Below are 12,649 nucleotides of genomic sequence, written 5' to 3'. Positions count from 1 at the left end.
TTTTTTGAGTATCTCGGTTGGGAAAAGGCTTTCAATTGACTTTGCTATGATTGCAAAAAAATCTGGCTAAGGTAGTGAGCTCACCATATACGTCCATATATTTATACTTACGGATTCACCCCAGACATCACTAAGATGCCACAACCACTGCCTGTGTTAATCCCCACCCTTGTAAAAAGCTCCACCTTCTCATAGACCCAGATTTTGCACACACATTGGGTATGGTTAAGCCGGCCATACATGGAATCGAATTCCGAAATAATTTTCTTTTGAAAATCATAACTACCAATTTTTGTTTGAATTTCGGAACCATTAGTGGGCCAAAGCAATGGTCAAGTTTGAGTGATCGGGCATGTTGGAAATTTTTTGAAAAACAAATTTCTAATAATGATGGGAGAATCGTGCGAGAAATATAATTGAAAAACAAATGCGCATGAGCTTTGACTTGGAAAGAGAAGAAGATTTTCTAGCAAACTAATATTTCAGTCGTTATCGGTGCTTCTATCCATACGAAAATGTATCTGCTAAGTTGATATGCCATGTCAAGCATGTTTTCAGCAAACTAGGTGATTCTAGCATTGCAAGTGGAAAAGAACGGGCATAGGTGTGAGCTGATTAATATAAAGTGTTTCTGAGATGTTGGAAAACACTAAGTTTGCACAACAAACAAAAATGTTGTTTCTAGATCTTTTTTTATAATTTAATTTTCATCGCAATAATCAACCATAATGTATTAATTTATTTAGAAGGATTATTTTCTTACAGTTTTTTAATTAGGCCACTTAACTGAACATGCAAATTCTTTAACAATGATAAGTAAGCAAAACCTTTAGCCTAGCAAGTGCCGGTTTATTTGCTCAGGAGTTTATCAGTTTGATTTTCTACTGAAAAAACAAACATTCATTAAAAAGGACCATTAAAATAGATAGTGTGAAAGCTTGGTTACCTAAAATAGTTAAATAACATTTATTGGTGTACACATTTCAGGAGTAGGAAGTTACTGGTGGGGGAAGTAATGTTTTTTTTTTGTTTTTTTTTAAACAATCTTTATTATAAAGAAGAACAAATATATATTTTTAACTCTACAAAAATGTTTATGATTTAAAAAAAAAATACAATGAAAGAGAAAAAAAAATTCAACCTGTGTATTATGCCATATCCAAAAGTAAAAAAAAAAACTTTCACTAACAATATTTGCAGACTATGGGCCAGATCCTCAAAAGGGATACGCCGGCGTAACTGCTGTTACGTCGTCGTATCCCTGTTTCTAACTATGGAACTGATCCACAGAATCAGTTTTCCATAGTTAGGCAGAAGATCCGGCATGTGTAAGGGACTTACACTGCCGGATCTTAGGATGCAGTACCGCAGCCGCCGCTGGGGGCATTTCGTGTCGAAATGCCGCCTCGGGTATGCAAATTAGCACTTACGGAGATCCACAAAGCTTTTCAGCTTCGTTTTTTCTCCGTAAGTTTTAGTTTGCAAACGCAAAATTAGGGCTGCTTTTACAAAGTGTAAACTGTTTACACCTTGTAAAAGAAGACCCTTCTGTCCAGCGACGCGATTTTTTTTTGTTTTGATTTTTTTTTTTCGCGCCGTATCTTTTTTTTTTTTCGACGCAACTTTATTGACCCGTCGCAATCCACAAAGCTTGGCGTAACGTAATTTCGCACTATGCACGTCGGGAAAATGACGTCACGGGCATGCGCAGTTCGGCCGGCGCGGGAGCGTGCCTAATTTAAATGGGAATCGCCCCCATGAAAATAGGAACGCCTTGCGCCGGCAGAATTTAAGTTACACAGCCAAAAATTTCTAGGTAAGTGCTTTGTGGATCGGGCACTTAGGTAGAAATTTTAAGGCAGTGTAACGTAAATGGAAAAAATTAAGTTACGCCGGATCTTTGTGGATTACCCCCTAAGGGCCTATTTACACCAGATTGCAGTGGGATGCATTTTTTGACTGCACTCCAACTGTATATATTGCAGTTGGGCTGGTGGAGTCTCTAGCACCAGCACTCCAACTGCAATGTATCCAATATTCAGGATATCCTATGGGCCTAATTCACACTAGTGCAGTGCAGTTAAAAAAATATTACAGCTAGCTGCATTTTGTTGAACTGCAATTGCACATAAATATGCACAAATGCATTCCAACACAGTGAAGTGCACATAAAAGCCCAAAAAATAAGGAAGTTGGAAACAACTTTAAAGGAAATGCAAGCTTAGAAAAAATGCATAGCAAATGCTTGTAAAAAATGCATATCTATGCATATGCACTTGCAAAAAGGCGCAGTAAACATGCAGTTTGTAATTAATGCCAACTGGCCCCTGTAAGCCTTCTTTAACCTTTTTGAGACCATAGGCCATTGATGCTTAGATGCCCAGTCCAAATTTAGCAGCACTGGCTAACCTGATAATAAGTACGACCAAAATGCATACCCACTTAAATCCTATATATATATATATATATATATATATATATATATATATATGGACATATAAGGCTTTTATTTGGTACAGTGTTTAACCCCTTTATGCCAGTGCCCCCGAGCCCTTTAAGAAGGTTCAGATGCCTTAGGTTTCAGGTGGAGCAGGGTTTCTGATCATGTGACCGCTGCTATTGGCTGTCACATGATCGGAAAGCTCCCGATTGCTCATATGCATCAGGAGGTTACCGGTACCCGTTGGCTACTTTGCTCTGAGCACGCTCTCAGCAGGGTAAGTTGTTTTAACAGAGCTGCATATATGTGGCCACTTAGCGTTAAGGCCCACCGCAAGCGTCCGCATATATGTGTGTGGTCGACTTGAAGAGATTAAATAAAACCCTGCTGACAAAAGCACATAAATGTAAAAAAAAAAAAAAAAAAGATTTAAAAAAATTATGCTGTAGTTGTATCTAACGTTTACAGTATTATACAAATGAACAGGCTGCAGTGGCATCTGTAGTGTCATCTGTAGGCTCAAGGCTTATTTTGTAAACATAACTTTCAGCCTGTATGTGTCATAGATGACATACAGATTACATGATTTTGTACCTCTCTGATTGGTTCCCAAACATTAGAGGGGACTGTAGCTGCCATAGCTATCAGTGACAGCTAGAATGGAGAGTGACCAGCTGGTCACTCTCACAGTTTTAGGCTATAGCCTTTGTCAGCTTATTATTGCTGTCTGTGTCCTTTGTGATTGTGATATGAAAGCCGGCCATACAAGGATCACAATTCAGCCAGTTCAGCAGGAATTGGACGAATTTCAATCCACCGATCAACTTCTGTACAACCTGTTGGGTTTTTCCCGATCTATCAGTGCCGCTGGCTATAGTCAGTAGGACTGATCAGTATAGGGAAGTCTTCCCGCTATCAGAATACAATAGCCCAGTGGAAGTGATTCCTGCATGCGGCTCGAGTGTGTGGATATGGGAAATCAGGTCAAGTATGTATGGGCTGCTCCTTAATGCAGCCCTGAGAAGGAGTTTTATACTTTTTCCACTTTAGTCTAAAAGTGTTGGCTGAAAATTTATTTTGAAATTACTCTGTTGCTTCTTTACAAAAATGTCAGTAGACATTTCTCTCATTTCACATTTCTTGTAGTGCGGGGGGCTTTTTTTCCCTGCTTCAAGTTTTGGTTCCTTCTTTTAACACTGTGTCATTGTGTCCTGTAGTAAGGTGTAGGGACTGACAGGAGGAACTACAACATGCTACGAGGAACACTTTCAGACACGTGTCAGATGTTAGCAGGCTGAGCAAAAGAATGTCACCAGCACACCAAGAATCTCTGAAATGGGTCCTAAGCTTTAATCAGCGATCACATCGTTACAGCAGATTGCAATATTCCGGAGCCACGCAGGACCCCTTCATCAGGCATGTGACAATCGGTCACATGCCTGATGAAGGGGTCCTGTGTGGCTCTGAAACTTTGCAATCTGCTGTAAAGATGTGATCACTGATTTAAGCTTAGGACCCATTTCGGAGATTCTTGGTGTGCTGGTGACATTCTTTTGCTCTGACTTGACATGGTTCCAGCCGGTGGTCGCTTCAGTGCCCACATATATGCACAGCCTTTTCTACAGGAACGTGTGCGTTGGCAATAGTGCATTAGATGTAAGCAGGCAATTCCTCTGCAAGAAGGAGAGGAATGAATGAGGGGACCCCTCCAAGGCTCTTCTTTTGCAAGTGGCGCGGTTTTCAATGAAAAAAGAGTTGCTTTAATATTGTTGCTATTATTGTTCAAAAATCTTAGTTTCTTTTTTATGTGGCTTTGGCCTCTTTTTTATGTGGCTTTGGCCTCTTTTTTTATATGGCTTTAGCATATTTCACACATTACAAGAAATCAAAAAGAAATAAATATATATAGTGTAATAAAAAGGTTTAACATGGCAATATCTGCCCATAAGAGCTTACAGTCACAATAATTTGTGCCTATACTGTGGATGTAAGTACAAACAAACAGACATCCCCATTAAGTGTATTTGCGCTAGTCACCAAGATTACATACACCCCTCAGACTGACAGATCAGGGTGCTTGTTTTGTGTTCACATTCTACGAAGAATACTATTTTCATCTCTAAATCTTTTTGCTTTGCTGATATTACAAACTGTATGACAGATGGGTCACACTGATCGCTGCGTTCTAACATTTGGGAGAGCAGAGAACATATTTGGTGAAGCTGGCATGCTTCGATGCTGTTTGATTCAAGCCACAATATGAGAACCACTAGTATTTCACATTGAAAATAATTAAAGAAGCAGGAAACAATTAGAAAGCACACATTTTGAATAGTGACAGATGTTATACATGTTTAAATTAGACAAAGGGATATAAGACAATTTAACGGGTCACGTTAGCAACTGCTGTAGTTTTAGCGTGTAATTTGTACGGCAATATGGAAAGTCTTGAAAAATAAGATGTAGCTTTGTGGTAAAAAAAATATTTACTCCACGTGCTCATAAAATTCACTTGGTGTGACAACACGTTACCCAAATCAATAGTTTTATTGTCTATTATGTATAGGATAGAAATAAAAAAAGGAAAATTATACTTTTCAATAGATAGATAGATAGATAGATAGATAGATAGATAGATAGATAGATAGATAGATAGATAGATAGATAGAGGAGGTAAAGAAGAATTTACTTTCCAATTATATAAAAAGTAAAAAAAAAAAAATTGTAAAGGTTTACTCAATTAATTTATTTGAAAGCACACTAGTGCTTTTTTAAGCTCCTAAAAGCTGTGATTAGCATTTTTCTGCTTCTAGAAGCTAAATAATGCTATCCTATCAGTTCATGCACACTACTTTAGGCTATTAAGATTTTTTGAGCTTCAGCGTCTAGAAGCAGAAAAAAATATTTTGTTTTGAGTTTTTTGGAGCATTTTTTTAGCAGAAAAAAATCTGAATTCTTCTAAATGCTCCTATTTGCTTCTAAATGTTACAAACAGCTACTAAATGCTACTAGAAGCTAGCACAAAATGCTATTATCAGCATTTTTTATTTTATTTTTCTAACTTTTTTTGAGCTTTTGAAAAACGCTGGTGTGCATGGATACATAATATACATTGAAAACTAATTTGGCAAAATAAAGGGGGTGTTATCTATTCCCCACTTTGTCCAAAAATAAAATAAATATGTTTTGGCTTTAGCTATAATTCAATGCTAAAAATCAAGGCTGTAGTAGACCAATGTGATCCAAAAACAAGCCCTGCAAAGGATTTTAAAAGACTTTGCATTAGCTGTAGGCACCTGTATAATGATAAAGGTGGAATGGGGTCTATGCAAAGGTGGCCATTTCTTACTACGAACCATCCTGTTGCAAACTTTACCTCCCCTCCTCCTTCCCTACTTATGTGACTGTCCCTTCAAGATATGTTGGAAGGGCAGAGCTGGTGTGAATTTTGTGCTAGCTGTCTACAGCTAGCTAGCATGAAGGTTTTATGTATAGCAACTAAAGGTTTCCCCCGTTTTTTTTTAGGGGATGCATTGCATCTTATTTTCAACAATAAACTGCATTGGTCTTTTAATTCTGGCCCTGTATGTAACAATAAATGAAAAAACGTGTTTGACATACCAAAGGAACTGGACCAAGGATTTGGTCAAACTTGACTGGGTTTTTTGCCACTAACAAGAATTATTTTTGTATGCAGATTATACCTCTCTGATCACAATCCCTAGCTAAAGCAATTCCTTTCTGAAAAATATTTATTTTTTCCTTGAAATAATTGTTATATCGAGTTATGTGACTTACCGGTATAAATTTGCTATCAAAAGAACTAATAGTCTTTTTTAAATTATATATATCTGTTAGGCAGATTTAGGGTAAAAAAAAATTATTTTTGTTTCTTCCTCTTTCCACATTTCCAGTTAATTAACACTTTTAAGTATATATTTATTCCAGTCTGCTGTCAAAAAATCCTTGTCTGTCCTAGAGGAAAACAAATGCAACATTTGTTAAATTCAGCGAATTAAACTATTTCAGTAAAATCAACTATATTTATTTTGAGTGATAATGTTCTATGTATACAATTTTTAAATCACTGTAGCCACAAAGATTGATGATCATGATAATCTAGGGGCTGGAACTGAAATCTAACATTGTAGCCAATAATTAGGATAGGCAACAGTGAAACACTAAGCATGTTTTATGAAAATTAACATGGTTGACAGGTGTAATATAGAGTTCTACCATCATTTAGAGAGCAGGCATCTACGAGAATTTTCATTGAACCAGCCTAAAGATTTCAGAATTTACAACAGCTGCAACGTAGGAAGTTCAGACCAGTGGAGACCACTAGAGAATAATTTCCATAGGCATGTATAGAGTTGTCTAATTATTGGCAGACTAAGTAAATTTAGGTGTATGTAACTAAAACTTTTTTGTGTATATTAAGTAGCGCAGGAAAGGATTAGTATCCATGTCAAATTTTCATTGCAGTCTTTGTCCCTTCTAGGTATATTTACCTTGTTTATTTGTCCTGGGGACCATTGTCACTGGGACAGAAAGTGAATAGGTGATCCAACATTGTAAAGTTGTTACCAGAGCAAACATAAATCCTCTTATAAGGAAACCTGTTCAGGTGATAGCTGTCTAAGAGATGAGTTTTTCTTACTTAGAGATTTCCTCTCACTTTCTGTTGCATCTCAGGCAGAACTGGAAAGGAAACCTCCCCAATTGGGACATAGACTGCATAAAATAATAATTGTATCTAAAACATAAAAATAGAGTATACACTTTAAATTTCACTAGAGGCCCCCAGGCTTGTGGTATGGTGCCTTGTTTTTTGTATGCCTGCTTCTCTGCACACTGTATTTGCAGCATCCATTCCGACATTGCTGCAGCTCGCACTCCACATAACAAAACCACTGGGGCACGTAAATTAATGTAAGTATTATAAACAAATTGGTGGTGATTTTTATCCAGTGTAGAGTTCTTCTTCAGTTCAGTACATTAACATGTACTGCTAATCGCAACGAATTGGTTACTGGCTTTGTCAGCAAGATAATGAACAGAAACATCACAAACCCAACTCAGTGACGTGTGCCAAGCCTGGCGTGGGAGTTGTGTGAGAATTCTGAAAGCACAGTCACATTAAGAGGGTTTCTAGTTTAGCAACCAGAAGCTGGCTAGCAGAAATGCCCCTGCAGCCAAGTCCTTGTGCTAAGTGAACCCGCTGCTCTGTCCTTCAGATCTATTGCTACTGATGACTTTGTCCCAGATGTCTTAGTAAACGACTCCATCTGAATTCTTGTTTGTCTGCGACGTATTGGTTTATTGTGAATGGCACAATTGTCATAATTCACAATATAATTTTTATAAAGATATAGTGTCATGCCAATTGATAACTATATCTTCTTGTCTAGTTTGAGTGTCATGCCATTAGAGGTCATGTAGATGGACATTTACAAGAACAGGTTCAAAAGTAAAAACACAGACACATTGCAATAACCTGGAGCAGCCAATCAGAATTTTTCTTTTTGTTTTTTTTAGATAAGGAACAGGAAAAAGTGTGTATGCATGCCATGAAACTAGTAGCAGCCACATTCCCCTAGCATATAAACTGAACCTATTTTTCTTTAAAACACATTGCCTGCAGGCAAAAGTAATGCCACCAACTGAAGGTGCCTAAACCTATGTCCTGAATTAAGCAAATAGCTACTGAACTTGTTGGCCATACTTTTCACCATTGGTCAGGGAGGTTGGACCCCCCCCCCCAATAGTAACAAACCAGTAGTGAGGTGTGGGAGAGGGTGGCATCAGTCACAATATCAGAAAGTGAGGGTTGCTTATGAGTTTCCACGGCTCTAGGGCATTCTTCAAAGTATGCAATCAGTTGAAATTTTCTTTAGATTACTTTTATTTTTGTCTTTCTATATTGTAGGCGCACTACAGTAAAAGCAAGTTGGCTTTAGAGTGAACCTGCATCAGCAAAAGCAATAATAAAGTAGCAGGTTCCCTGTTAGTACCTAAATTGTAAATACAACATTTACTGTGCATCTGGAGAGCCCCACACCCAGGCAAACTCTTCCAGGAATCCTATAACTGAAAGCTGTGGCTCACCCTTCTCTTCCCTGTTATCTCACAACCCATCAGAACTCCTGTCAGTTGCTTGTTGATAGTCCAATGCTGGATTGTAGGGGATAGCAACGGGGAAAGAAAAAAATGAAGCAAAGTCAAGATTCTTGGCTTCCTGGATTGCATTCCTTCTTTTTTAATTCAGGGCTGAATAAAAAAAATAACAGACAGCTTAGCTGCTGTACTAACTATCCGATTTTAATACAGCAGACCTTTTTTTTGGCCATGCCCTTTCGACAGAAGCCATCCGAATGGCTGTCTTCTGTTGGAACCGATTCCAGTACACATTTGGGCGAATTTCGGGTGGTTTCTATTGAACCGATCGATGCTGCCCGATGTTTAGCCCATGTGTACAAGGCTTTAGTGTATCTTATGTTCATGTGCTGTCTTTTCTCTGAACCTACTCAAGCCTCACACATAGCTTGGTGCACGGCAAGGAGGTTACACAGCAATCATGTAATTTTAAGCTTTCCCTACTTAGAAACAAATGCCAGTAGCTTTCCTAAAGTTTATCTTTAGCCAATTTATTTTGGAGAATGGAAAGTTTAAAAGCCCTATTGGGTCTTTCTGCTGTCTGTGTCTCATTTGGGCCACAAATGGAATTAATAGAAACTCTGTCCAAAAACTCTATTTTAGACAGTTGCCATAGGAGCACCTTTCATCATTGAAAGAGTTCCCCCTTTATCCCTGCTCCAAAAGTTCTCACTTTTATTCTCACTTTTATTCTCATAGACAGTGAAAAAAAGAAGCTATGTATATATAATATTGGATGATTATGCAAGACTATATAAAATTCAGAATAAGAATAAACTCAGTGAACGTTATGAAATTGGCATTGTTTTCTGCATAGCATTAACATTTCACTGATTAACTTTACATTTTGCCAAGAGTTGTTCTTTAATATTCACAGGCTCTAAGTAAATAGTTTATATCTAGTTTTTAGCTCTTGTCATAGCATGGTAGGCAGCTTTTTTTAAATTACATTTACAATGCTATCCTTATTCCTGCATACCCAAATTAATGAGTACATCTAGTGAAAACACTTCCAATGTAAAGGCAAGGACTGGAAATCTTAGGTATTTTACGATTAGAAACATTTCTATAAAAGTGGAGGAACTGAAAAGTGGAGGAGTTATGGCTAAGCAACCCAATTTTGTCCATTGCGCATTAGAAAATGCAAGTTAAAATGTGACGGCTTTTGATTTGTAACATCTTTTACCTTTCACCTTCTCCGTTTTTATGGAATATAACAAACCCTAGATTCTGATTGGCTGCTGTCTGTGATACCTTTGCACTTGTTTCATGAATGTCCTTCTGTATGTTCTTGTTTTGTTTGGGTATTACTAGCTGTAGTTTGTTCCAATATAGTAATTTGGTATGTTCAGCAACTAGAGATCACAAAATCCAATGTTTCATTATTTTTGTCATCTTCGTTGTCTTTTTGTTTAAAATGCTAAGTCCTGTCATATTTGTGTATATACTCACGCTGCCTTACTTTTGACTCTTTTCTCTGTCATGCATGCCCAGTTCATCGGCCTAAACCAAAGCCATCACCTGTGCCTCCATCCATTCAAACCCAAGCTAACATGTTAAATCAAAGGCTGAAAGGCATGCCTAAACCAATACCAAGTACTGTATCGGCTTTTTTCATTTGATTTGTTTAGCCTAGTCTCTTTCCCCTCCTCCCCTAACCCTTCAGTGCTGTAAGGACCCACAATGCATTGCAGTACACATCAATGCATTGCTGGCTACTCCCGGCACTCTAGGAGTTAATATAGTGTAGTTTGAACATCGGCCTTCAAGCACTTCTTCTCGATATGTCCATTCCTGTGTAGATCTGTCCGGCACCAGCAACATTTTCCAATATGAATGTCAGCACAAAATAACATTGTTGTTACATAACATTCTGCATGATGTTAATATTTATGAGTTTTAAATAATGTCTAAACAGTTTTTTTATTTTATCAATATACTGTTTATTTTTTTATGTGTCAGTGCTCCAGCTGTTAACCCAACATTTCTAATGTCAATCATTTATTTTAGATTCAGTTATAACTTCTGGGCTCTGTGATATACAAAGAATTGTTAAAACAATAGAAATAAAAAAAAATGGACAATCAAAAAGATATACATACACTAAACATCAGGTCCAGATAAATAGTCAAAACAATCAAGTATATGAATAGTTTTAACTGGCATAAAGTTTGTCAAGTAATACACATCTTCTACATCCTTTTTTGTTTAATATATTTTTTATTAAAGGTTTCATCATAAAAATATGTAGAAATTTGCAGAAGAGAAAAAAGAAACACAATTAGTAACATGGAAATATACTGTAATTTCCATAGGTGACCTGAATACGGCGTATTAGGAAAAATATATACATGGATATTAACATAGGTTGCCATGAATATTTTTAAAATTGAATTGCAAGTGTGCATTAAAAATGAAACAATAAAGGCCAATTATTAAGTATAGAAAAAAAAAGTTACTGAAACATGAAAGAGGCTTTCTTTTTTTCTGTGATATTCTGCATTGGCCCACCATCTTGGTCACATGACCTGTGTCAAGGTATTTATGATTCTTTTGAGTCCCCCAATTTTCTATTGCAGAGCATACATGAGCAGATCTTGAGGGACTAATATTAGGGGTCTGCACCTCCCACTGACAAAGCTTCTAATGTCAGCCACTTAAAATCTTCCCTTTCTGCTTGGACCATGGTTACTTGACCAGGGTCCAGACCAATGCAATATTTATGTTATAGCAAAAATGTTATTGTCTCTTTTCCTAACTGTTCCTTACATTGTGCAAGGTACAGTAGCTAAGTTATTAATTTTTGCATAGTTTTGTTTTGAGTAAAGCATGTACCAAACATACATTTTTGTAAATTTCTTGTGAGCAAAATGGGTACCAGTGTGAAATAAACTACGCAATAACCTTCATCACTCACCAGAAAAATTATAGTCTTTCATAGTTCTCTTTGTGCTCTGATAATACAATGGACATTACTTTTATCACTATCTTAAAAGTTGCCATGTTTACTTAGTTAGGTTTTAGATCCAAAACAAATATAGTACAGGTTAGTGAAATCACAGAAACTATGAACAGCTATAACTGAAGCAATAATTGTTCATTAAATAAATTTATGCTGACAAATTATTATTAACCATTCAGAGTATATTTTACATTTAAAGCTGGAGCATTGTTTTTGTATCTCAACAAAAGACTGTGATTTTTTATTTATTTTTTTAAATATTAATTATTGAGCTTTTTTTTTTAACAAAACATGCATGGATTTATACAGTTTTGGAATATCCTGGATTTTAACTAACCATTGGAAATTCTACCTACATTGAACCCATCCAGGCATGTTCTAATTCATCTTCTTCTACTTCAGAAAATGTAGGTCGGTTAGTAACTCCTGCCAAAAAACTTGAAGACACAATACGACTTGCAGAATTGGTCATCGAAGTTCTCCAGCAAAATGAAGAACACCATGCAGAGGTGAGAATTGAATTGTTCTAGAATTTGTTCCACGTGTATGTTCTAGAGCAGCCTCTAGAATATTTAGACTTGCCATTTTTTTTTTATTATTAGCAGTGGGGAGAAAGTGTTCAACAGGATGTTTGTATATATACAATTAAAAGTACTAGAATTTAAAAATAACTCAAATGTTTTACTTGTTTTCCACCTTGAAGGTAAAAAAAAAAAAAAAAACAGAAGTGCACAAAAAGTTTTCTAGGCAGCTGTATGGGAACTGTTCAGGGCTTCTGCTAGTTTGTATTAATTATAATGATAACTATATACCATAGTGGTAGCCAAGTCGAATATACATTTTGATGTTAATACATGTTCTACTTTGGTATAGTCACAGTGATGACTGATCAGCACTTTTACTGAAAAATGCAATCCAAAATAATTTTTTTCTGCACTTTTTTATTTCCTTGAAACCTATATATATATATATATATATATATATATATATATATATATATATATATATATATATATATATATATATATATATATATCACCACCACTTGCCAATTTTTTTAATCAGTTATGTGTCATAAATTTTAAGTTCAG

At 36.4% G+C, this 12,649-nt stretch overlaps 1 protein-coding gene across 41 annotated transcripts in view; it reads left to right on the top strand.

Annotated features, from left to right (window-relative positions):
* Positions 1 to 12,649, top strand: part of CADPS (calcium dependent secretion activator) — a 553,237-nt gene that overhangs the window by 387,118 nt on the left and 153,470 nt on the right. For 24 of the 41 annotated variants that reach the window (XM_040359134.1, XM_040359133.1, XM_040359155.1 and 21 more), the window contains one exon: positions 11,961 to 12,067. In XM_040359134.1, coding sequence (XP_040215068.1) covers positions 11,961 to 12,067 — 107 coding nt within the window. Of the gene's footprint in view, positions 1 to 10,090; positions 10,193 to 11,960; positions 12,068 to 12,649 lie in introns of all 41 variants that reach the window. The other 17 variants (XM_040359139.1, XM_040359135.1, XM_040359125.1 and 14 more) reach the window with 1 other exon arrangement.

This window comes from Rana temporaria, chromosome 7, assembly GCF_905171775.1.
Source record: "Rana temporaria chromosome 7, aRanTem1.1, whole genome shotgun sequence".
In the NCBI taxonomy this organism is placed as follows: domain Eukaryota; kingdom Metazoa; phylum Chordata; class Amphibia; order Anura; family Ranidae; genus Rana; species Rana temporaria.
This window is presented reverse-complemented; position numbering and strand designations above follow the sequence as displayed.